This window comes from Nycticebus coucang, chromosome 7 (genome assembly GCF_027406575.1).
Source record: "Nycticebus coucang isolate mNycCou1 chromosome 7, mNycCou1.pri, whole genome shotgun sequence".
In the NCBI taxonomy this organism is placed as follows: domain Eukaryota; kingdom Metazoa; phylum Chordata; class Mammalia; order Primates; family Lorisidae; genus Nycticebus; species Nycticebus coucang.
Window position 1 is genome coordinate 4,886,032 of NC_069786.1, and position 10,253 is coordinate 4,896,284.

The 10,253-nt window shown below is 49.9% G+C and overlaps 1 protein-coding gene across 1 annotated transcript in view; it reads right to left on the minus strand.

Moving 5' to 3' along the window:
* Positions 1 to 9,246, minus strand: part of MYOM2 (myomesin 2) — an 86,762-nt gene extending 77,516 nt beyond the window's left edge. The window contains exons 1-3 of the mRNA XM_053598085.1: positions 9,090 to 9,246; positions 5,114 to 5,230; positions 3,818 to 3,970 (exon numbers count right to left, since the gene is read on the minus strand). Coding sequence (XP_053454060.1) covers positions 3,818 to 3,970; positions 5,114 to 5,220 — 260 coding nt within the window. The 5' untranslated portion in view covers positions 5,221 to 5,230; positions 9,090 to 9,246. The remainder of the gene's footprint in view (positions 1 to 3,817; positions 3,971 to 5,113; positions 5,231 to 9,089) is intronic.
* Positions 9,247 to 10,253: the final 1,007 nt, after the last annotated feature.

The window sequence follows — 10,253 nt, forward strand, 5'->3', positions numbered from 1 at the left end:
AGGATTCAGTATCTCTAAGTCTGTAAGGACAAGAAATAAGGTACACATTCATCATGGTCCACGTGTGTCTCCGGGAACCCTGCAAGTGCCACCCCAGTACTGCCAGGCCAGGCTGTTCTCATTTCTGAGACACTTTCCAAACCCGAGTCAAGGTCCCGCCAAACCTAGGATGCCTGCTGTTCCATTACGCTGCTGGTATTCTGCCCCACTACCGAGAAAAGCCTCCCTCTGATCCCTCCCTGTCCAAATTCTATCCTGTCCTTCAAGGCTTATCTTAAAAGCCACCTTTCCCACCAAGCCATTCCTAAACCCGTCCTGTGCCCCTTGAACCTCCAAGCCGCTTTTTATTTCCTTTCATGTGTGTTTTATCCTCCCTAAGAGAAGGGTTGGCTACTTCTCATCCTTGTGTTCCCCAGATCACTGTACACAGCAAATGCCTAATGAACATTCCTCAGCCAAGATTGGGTCAGGGGGTCAGTGGAGGGTGGGGCTCAGAAAGAGTGTTCAGAATTGCCTGGAAGGAAGGGAGGGTTGCAGCCACACAGCCACGGTCTGCAGCAGCAGACTTGCGCACCAGACAGGCTGCTCTGCCGGGTCTCGTCCTCCCTAACGCAGAATGCCAGCCGGAGGGAGCCAGAGACACCGGGATGTTCTCCAGGGGCAGCTGGGGCCCTGACAGCCAAATGGGGGGCAGCGCTTCCCAAACAGCCAATGAAACCCAAATTTGATGTTGGGCCCTTGGGAAGTTTCAGATTAGAATTCTAGAATCATCTGCAGCCTCTTCATATAGGAATATGGTGGGATTGTGAAGTGTAAAGTCCTCACCATGAAGCCAGAGCTGATTCACCTTCTTCCTCACTGCTAAGGACTCCACAGTCTTCCCAGCCCTGCCAGACACACTGGTGCTCTGCGGGGACGATCTGGGCATGCCCTACCTGGCTGCACACCCTCTGCCCGGTGTGGACCTCTTCCCACTCCTGACCAACTAACGCCTGCTTATCCTGTGTGCTGGGCACCAAGATTGTTCCCTCAGAGACTGTCCCCTGGCTCTAATTGCAAATCACAACCCTGTGCCTGGACCTCCTCCGTGTTTTCCTACAGAGAGTGTGCCTCAGTGTGTGGCACACACCTGGGCAGGCAGGGAGACGCTAGCCCCTGTCCTGCGACACCCAGCTGGACGATGTCCCCTGGGTTCCTCTTCACACCCCAGCGCCAGCCGCAGAGGAGAAGCGCTAGAAACAAGTGTGCAGGAACGAACACATCTCCAGAAGTCCTGCAGGGACTGAGCCTTCTTGCTTGTAATAAATCTCACTGACATACAGGGATAGGAAGGCTGAATCTCCGCTCATGCTCCAAACTGCTGTGATGAGCTCAGAGGATCAGATGTCCTCTGCGGAAGCCGTAAGCATTTCCACACGATCTTTATATCTGAATCACCAGAGTCTCAGCTTAGTCTCAAGTCAATCTCGCCACCATCTCCAAATATTCATCCTGAATACATATTCCATCTGGAATTCCTTTCCCCCAATCCCAAAATGGAACATTGAGAAACTATTCTTACCATCCTGTGATGGGTTGATGATGACTCCAGCCCTCTAGTGCAGAATTCAGTCATTCATCACACTCTTACCCCAAAGGACAGTCCCAGGATGGACAGTTCGTGGGTCACCCCGGCTGAAGGGAGGACATCCAAGGGACATATCTGATTGGCCACAGCCTCCAGAAGGACAGCTGAGACTCTCTAGAGCCCATCCGTGTCTCTTTAGTGTTTATTTTTCATGAGCACACCAGCACTGACTCAAGCCAATGAGCACAAGTTCATCTTTCACAAAGGACCGTTTGTTCAGTGCATTAAACTAACGTCTGCCACGGGAGGTGAGAGATAACTAAGTGCCAGCAGTAACTCTTGAGGCTAGTGAGGAGTATGGAATTACAGCAGTAAAGGCGGAAGAAGTTCAACTTAACCACCCATCTCACTCTCTCTTGGTCCCTCTTGTGTGGCAGGAACAGAACAGACGTTGAAATAAAACTCAGTTAACTCTGACCCAATGCACAGAAATCCCCAGAGATTTACACTTGCTTTAAAAGGAGGAAAGAATCTATTTCAAAAAGATCATTTGGGTGGAAGGTATGCACGTGGGCTAAGAGAAAATACTGTGAGGCTCCTAAAGAGTACCTAATTCCAGACCCAAGTGGGGTCTCAGCTCCACACTGATGCAGGCCTCAGCAGGGCACCTGTCTCCAGACACTTACAACAGGGGTGAGCATCTGACGAGAGTCAGATTTGCTATTGCAAGAGGGCGGTCTTGTGTATTTTAGGAGATTTTCAACAGCAGGACTGTCAGGAAAGTCACTTTTGCTAAAACTGTATGAGTTACACCAACCACTCCCTGTCCATCCAAGCCTACTGCTTCACCAGTGGGGAAACTGGGGGATGAAACATTTGTGCAGTACAGTTGAGATCACACCACTCACAGTTGGCAACGATAAAGTGGTTCAACTCAAATCTCTTACCACTGGTGCCAGTTAAATATAGGTAGGAGAGCCCTGTTAAAAATAATCTAATACTGGGCTTGGCGCCTGTGGCTCAAGCAGCTAAGGCGCCAGCCACGTACACCTGAGCTGTCGGGTTCGAATCCAGCCCAGGCCCACCAAACAACACTGACAGCTGCAACCAAAAAATAGCCGGGCGTTGTGGCGGGCACCTGTAGTCCCAGCTACTTGGGAGGCGGAGACAGGAGACTCGCTTGAGCCCAGGAGTTGGAGGTTACTGTGAGCTGTGATGCCACAGCACTCTACCCAGGGTGACAGCTTGAGGCTCTGTCTCAAAAAAAAAAAAAAAAAATCCAATACATAAAGATCCAAGTTGCTTTAATGTCCACATTTTGAATAGATCTTTTATAAAACAAATCTTCATAATAAAATTCATTTACTTTCTAAGGCATTTGAAAAATAATTCATATTCTTAAAACTAAGGGTTTATCTTTTCAGCTATTATTTCTATTAAACAGATTACATCACCCTAATGCGACTTTCAAAATGAGGTTTTCCCATATCTCCTTTTTCCTTCAGTTTTTAAGTGTTTTGAAGATCTCAACAAAATTTCCTAGAGATAGTAAGGGGAGATGAAGGGGAAAATATAGCAGGTATAAAATAAAACATTCACAAATATTTAACTGTTAATTTTGTCCTTAAAAGATCTAAATAGCATCATCACCTGTTTCTCTGTCATCTGGAAATAATTTCAAGACTGACATTATTATTAATCCATCTCACTGCTATGACATTTCACCCTCATGAGCTGAGTCCACTGAAAGGTAAAGTATGATCATTTATAGAATCCCTTCTCGACTCTTTAGTTTCCACACGGACAACTGTTTAAAACCCTGACTCCCTCTTCGGAAGGTGACCTTGATCACAGCCCTTCCTTGCTGTTCTTGAATACTAATGAAGCTAGAAGTGGAAATCCAAAGTTCACCCCAAATTGTCAGGTCTTGAGGTTTTCAGGTGTGATTATTCTGCTCTATAGGACACATGGTGAGTTTGGTTCAAAAAGACATCAAGACCTGAGATCACATCCCAGCTCTGCCATGCGAGATGGGGCAAGCCCTGGACAGGGGCCACGAGCACTCTGGCTGGCAGCAGTCCCCCCTGCGAAGGGGTGTGGGAGACTCACCCCAGCTGTTGTCTTGTTAGGGTCAGGTGAGATGACAGTGGTGGCAGGGAAGCCCGTGGTGGAGGGTGGTAGCAGTGTCACGCTCCTTGCCCAGCCCCCACCCCCGGCTCCCAGCTCCAGCGCCCAGGGAGCCCCAGGCACCTCTTGTGTTCATGCTGCTCCTCCTCCTGCTCGCTCAGGCGCTTGGCGCAGATCCTGCACGTGGTTGCTCCCTGGGCTGTCTGGCTGGAAGCTCTCCGTGAAGATGACCGCTGAGAAAGAGACTTCTGGGAAGACGAGTGGGTCGAAGTCCGTCTAGATGAACCATAAGACAATTAAAAGATGTGTGGAAAACGATAAAAAATGTACCTTAACACACATCACATTCCTTATACATCCTCTATGCCTGCAACACACACATGTGCACAGAACACGCTCACACATGTATGCACACTCACATGTGTTTGTGCGCACGCATGCGCACACATGCCCGTGTACACAGATAAATGCACAGATGCAGGAACTGCGTGCCTACACGTGCGCACACACAGGCACGTGTCTCTGTACACACACACATCAGTGTGCACTCATGTACCCTTGTACATGAACAAGCCCAAACCCTCTATGTCCATGCCCACCCACTCCCACATGCACCATCCCGGGAAGCCCGCTGTGGCCGGAACCACTGCCCTTCAGAGTCTGGGAGAGCCTCTAAGGTCCTTTTGGCACAGGACCAAGATTATATATATCTTAAGGGGGTTGAAGTGCCCTGAGGCTGCTGGGAGGGGCTGCAAATGTTTGGCTTTGTTTGTTACAGGGAGGGCAATACAAGTACCCAGAGTGTTTCTAAATATAGGGTGCTGGTGACATGGGGCAGGCACACGGGCTGCCACGGTCTCTGCAGCTCCTCACCACCATCCCAAGTTAAAACTGAAATACGCAGCCACATACCAGTGTCAGCGTGGCAGGAGCCACAGGTGACCTCTGGAAACTGGTGGAACCCCGGTCAGATGCCAGCGCACAGGCAGGGAATGGATGCGCATATTACATGTCCACTATTAACACGGCAGAATTATTATTAACCCCGGCACCCAGCCACTTTCCTCTGCCAGCATTCTTTCCACTACCCTCCTTCTCACTGCTCTGTCTCTGGTGGGTTTTCAGCCCTGGGTCTAGAAGGTATGTGAGATGAATAAAATCACCTTGCTCGTGCTAGGTGTGGCCACCATTCCCATCTCTGGGTAGGGTGCAGCTGTTCAAGGAACCTCAGAGGCTCTCCTGGGCTGGGATAGCATGTGGCTCCTCCTCTGCTCTGGGATGTGAACGCCAGGGGACTCTGCTACCCTGTTCTCAGACTCCTGCCAGACCAGTGCCTCCTCAGGGCCCAGGACAGAGCTTAACACTTGCCGGACCTCAAACCCACAGCTCTGCCAGCCTGGTCAGTGCTTGCCGACTCACCTTTTTGAAGCATATTCATCCAGCAGGTACCTTGCTCGAGTGTTTCGATATGACTGATCCAAGTGTCTGTGTCTCTTTTGGTAGAAAGGGAGCGCCACCAGGGACATCTTGGTGCACCTACAAAGACAGCCACACGCAGGCTGAGCCTTCCCACATGCAGCCAGCTCTGCAATCCACACTCACATTTCCCACTAACTCAGACTAATAAGACCCCCATTTTGGAGGAGAAAAAATGAAACAAAGATTACCTAGGGGGAAGTGGTCATAGACTGGGAGTCAGGAGGTCTGTTAACTTCCCTGGGAGGACCCAGTTTTATTGTTTTGTTTTCCTCCATAAAAATTGGAAGGTTGGGCTGAACGTTTCATTTAACTGTGAACACAACCCATATTTATAGAGATCCTCTTGTTCAGGGCAATGCTCAAAGCAGTGCGAGTGAGAGGGATAAAAATAATTAAACACAGATTAGAGAAGTAAACAAACACTTCAACATAAGGGGAGGTGAGATAAGCACGGGGAGCGGGTGGCGGTTGGAATACGGAATGCCATGGGAAATGCCACACCAGGGCAGAGGACAGCCCAAGAGCCCCAGGAAGTGGTGACATTTGCTGGGTAAGCAGAGCTGACAGGCAGAGGTGAGGAAGGGCAGGCATCCTAGGACTGTGGGATACACTGGAAGTTGCTGGTCACTGTGGGAAGAGACAGCCACACCTGGAGGCTACAGAGCTGGCCTCAGGGGCCCTTATGCTCAGAGGGGCCATGAGAGAGGAGCTGGGCTGCAGGGTGCCTCCCAGATCAGTCTTCTGGAGTCACAGCTCACAGTCACCAGCAAGGGGGAGTGGAATTGGGGTGAAATTGCATGAAAACAAGAAATAATTGAGTTCCATCCCTCTTCCTGAGGACTTGAAGTTTTGCAGGTATTAGGCCTGGCCATGTATTGCTCATGGTCACCCAAAATAAATAAAATACCAATGCCCTGCTTTCTTTGATCATCTCTACAATGTTGGAGATATTATTCATAAATATTGTCAATTTCCCAAATAAGGTACAAAAGGACTCTTCCAAGCTTGAACTCTGGTTTTATCTTTTGTTTCAATTAGAATAATCTGTCCTGCTTTAAAGAAGGAACTCCCATGTGAGGCCCCCTTCAATCAGAGAAGGTTTTGTCACAGCAGAAATACCAGGTATGAACAATCCCTGTTATGCACTGGCTCCTCAGCTGCCCCTGCCTTATCACAACCTTTACTTCCATTTAGGTTGAGTTATCCTTCAAATATGTTTGCATTTCTTGGCAGAGGGAAGAATCCATAATGACGTATGTCAGAAGAGGCTACCTTGGAACTTTTGAGCTATGGCAGCTGATACCCCCCCCCCAGGAGGTTAATACACCCATGAGTGGACCCGTGCTCTCCATGGAGGTGAGGTAGGATGCAGCCTCTTGCGACATGCTGTCCCTTAACCAGCGTGGCATGTCCCGCCCCAGCTGTGCACAGTCAACACTCCATGTATCACCAACTCCACCTGCTGCCGGGAGTGTGGGCCTGGAAGTCTTCAACCAGCTCAAGCGTGAGAAGAGCACACTTTGTAGTGAGTAGCAGCACAGAACTGGCCTCAAGTGTTGACGTTTCCTGTGTTCCTCTCTCTGACCCCCAGATTTGCACAGACTTTCCCCTCTAGACGTCGGATATGAGTGTGCTCAGAGCCATGGAAATTGGGACGTGGCAACGGCTCTATAATCGCCCTCACCCTCAGTTCTGTGTTTCAGGCCGTAAACACAAGGTTCTCCTGCTTCTGCCAACCAAGCCTGAATCAGAGCCCCGGGTTTTAAGTGTAGAAGCCCCGGAGGGTTCCTGGCTGACAAGGCAATGCTAGTCTTCTGTTTACCCACCTGCCTGTGCCAGTGTGACCCCACGTCCACCTGCTTCCTCAGCCTCCACCAGTCCCATGCCCAGCCTGTGCGAGCACTCCTCACTCCTCAGGGGACTCCTGGCCCCCCGGAGGTGTCCACCTCTGTGCCAGCTGTGACGGCACATCCTGGAAGCATGTCCACCACGGGCTCCATGTGGTAGGGCAGTTGCAACCCGAGAGTTGCCGACAGTCAGCATCTCAGGGCCTACAGAGACTCAGCTATAGTCACCATGGACGGCAAGTGTCCCATGTCCAAAACATCCTGTGTCTAATTTTTCTCAGAGTCTGAAATATGTGTGTTTATCCTCTCCAGCTAAGCATACAAAACCTGAAAATCTGAAATCCCAAATCCTTCAGTGAGCATTTCCTTCGAGCATCACTTTGGTGCTCAGAACGTCTCATATTTTGGAGTAGTTGGGATTTCACGTTTTCAGGTTTGGGGTGCTCAGATTTTGGAGTAGTTGGGAGTTCACGTTTTCAGGCTTGGGGTGCTCATCATGCACTGTCTCTCACACCATGAAGCAGAGGGGAATGTCTAGATGTGCCTCCTTTTGCCACCTGGAAAGCTGAGTTCCTTTTCAAGACAACCACCTCAGATAAGTAAGTCCCCTCCAAACAGCCCAAAAGACAAAGGAAATAGCCCTTCCTCAAAGGGCAGGCTTTGATTTGAGTCCCTGGGTCTCCAGAAGGGCCAAGTGACCTTCACTGACTTTTGGCCCCCTCAGTAGTTTTGGTGTAAAACGAGGGAGCTGAGCTGGGCGGCAGGGACACCCATCTGGTTCCAGCAAGTGCAAGTCTAGGGCTGTACCATCAGTCGATGGCCCCAGGGAGCAAAACTCTCTGGGTCACTGGCAGAGCTGAAGCACCAGTGGGTCTCCTGACTGTGTCCAGCCAACTTTCCATCACTGGCCAGCGCCCTGCACTCCTGGAATGTTCCTGACACGTTTAGGAATCATGACACCAACCTGATATGTGAGCCTGTCCTCAAGTGCAAAGGACGAGTGTCCATGATACACTTCACCCTAATCCTTTCCTGCAAAGACCATTTGGAATCCATCCTTCATGTTACCATGAACAGTTTTAACTTGTGAATATGTTTCAAGTACAAAACATTTATTTTCCTTTAATGAAGGAAAGTGTTGCTTGTACAGCAAAGTCAGTACGTAGACTAAATTACTGCTTTTCTCAAGGGCCACAGGACTTGCAGCATGGAGTTGGCCTGAACCCAAGTGGCTGAGACCCTGGTTCCTGTTCCAGGTCTGATCTCGGGACTCGGTTTATTAAGCAGCCTCTTTGGTTATCTTTGTCCCCCATTTTCTTTGACTCCTGCTTTGCTTCCACATAGGAAGATAAAACCATGACCGGAGGAGCGGGAAAGTCAGGTTTTAGATGCCCGAACCCCTGCCCTCCTCAGCACCTGCCCGGTTCCCCGCAGTGACCCACGCTCTCTCAGGAGCTCGACTGCAAGAGCACAGGCTCTGTCGCCCAGAGAGTCTGCAGGTCGTAACTCACCCAAAAGCACGCAGAAGAAAACAACCATGAGAAAACTGCCATTTTCAGGCCAACTTGGGAGATTTGAGGTGAAGTGTTGTTTTCTTTCCCAGCCCTGAGTTAACATAGTCTAATTCATTTCTTTCTTTCTTTTGCCTAAGAAAGTATTCAGTTTTCTATGTCACGCCTTTTCAAATATGTCTTCTTGTCAAAAGTCTTTTTGTTTCTGAGAATCTCATGAAAATCGTAGCCATCAGTTAGGTGGCTCTGGCCCTTACGGGCAAAACTGAGAAAGTCAGGGGTGAGACCCGAGGGTTCCAACGGGTGTTAGACTTGAGCAGCTCTGAAGGTGAGGAGTATGGGAAGAAAGGAAATAGTAGTGAAGCATAAAATCATCAGGAGCTGCAGATCCAGACGGGTCACCCTTTCTCCCCAAGGTGTCGACCACGGTGCCCTGGCTCAGTCCTCTGTACTCGAATGAGGCCTGGGAAATGTGAGTGCAGCCAGTCCTACAGGACTTATTATTCCTTCCCCCAAAGCCACAAATCAGAAAAAGGAAAAAAAGGGAAAGACACTTACCCAGACAGCAAGGGAAGTGGCACGGAGGAGAAAGAGCAGCCCTGGCCACCAGCTCGCTGAGCCACCCAAGCCACCCAGGCTCGGGCCTCCCCCCTTTTATGGCTGAGTAGGTGCTATAAATAAACACACAGCCTTGCCTCTCCTAAACCGATACCTGCATCAGAAGTCACCAGCCTGGCCTCAGGAGGAAAAACATGTCTTATTCAAATTTAGAGAAACATCACAAATAAAAACTAAAAAATGTCTGTTCTGAGTCCCAAAGTGCACTTTTCTTTTCCCACAAAACTGGGTGGGACAATTTGGCCACTGGCCAGGAAAAAGAGGGCAGGGCATGGCATTCCACCCCTCCCCAGGCCTCCTCCGCCTGTTCTAATTTTCAGATATAAATTTTCAGCCCTATGAGTTGCAGATTCCCGGAGACATACACTGACCCTCCTGACCCCTCTTTAGTGACCCTGCGGATCTTGGCAGCATCTGTGTCTCTTGTTTAAGGCCCCGAATTTGAGCAGGAGCACCCCCAGCCACAGAGAAGGGGAGTGGGCAGCTTCGGCAGTTGGTTGTGAGCTGCACACATGCATTTTGTTCTGTGTTTAACTTCAAAACCTATTCACATTGTCCTTTCCTCTCAGGGTTAACTTAATGAGAATTGCCTCCCTAGGAGAGGCTGTGCCTCGTCGGCCAATTGGGGCTTATTTATAGTCACTGCACAGGGGTTCGCTGCAGCTAGACACACAGATAGATGCACCGTCCATCCAATATAAATAACACACACCTGGCACTGGCCAGGGTGCGGCCAGGCATGCGCTGCCAAGAGCAGGGGCCTCACGGGGACGTGGTCAGCCTGAGAACCCTGAGGAAGTGCGCTCGGACCTCAGCTCACCACGGGGAGGTCTGGTCAGCGCACAGGGCTCTGTTTGCCTGTCTGTGAAACGTGTGTAATAACAACTATCCTGTCAGTTTGCTGTGAATGTTAGAGGAAATAAAACATGGGAAGTGCCCAGGAGCCTTAGAGAAACTCCTTGTTCCCACATCTGTATACAAGGAACACAGCCAAGAACCAGCTGAGCAAGGCAGGGAAGGCACAGATTAAATACCAGAGAGTCACAGACCAAAGCCATTTAGTGAGTGTGTCTGCTCATCCCTGGGACACTTTCTCAGGAGCCA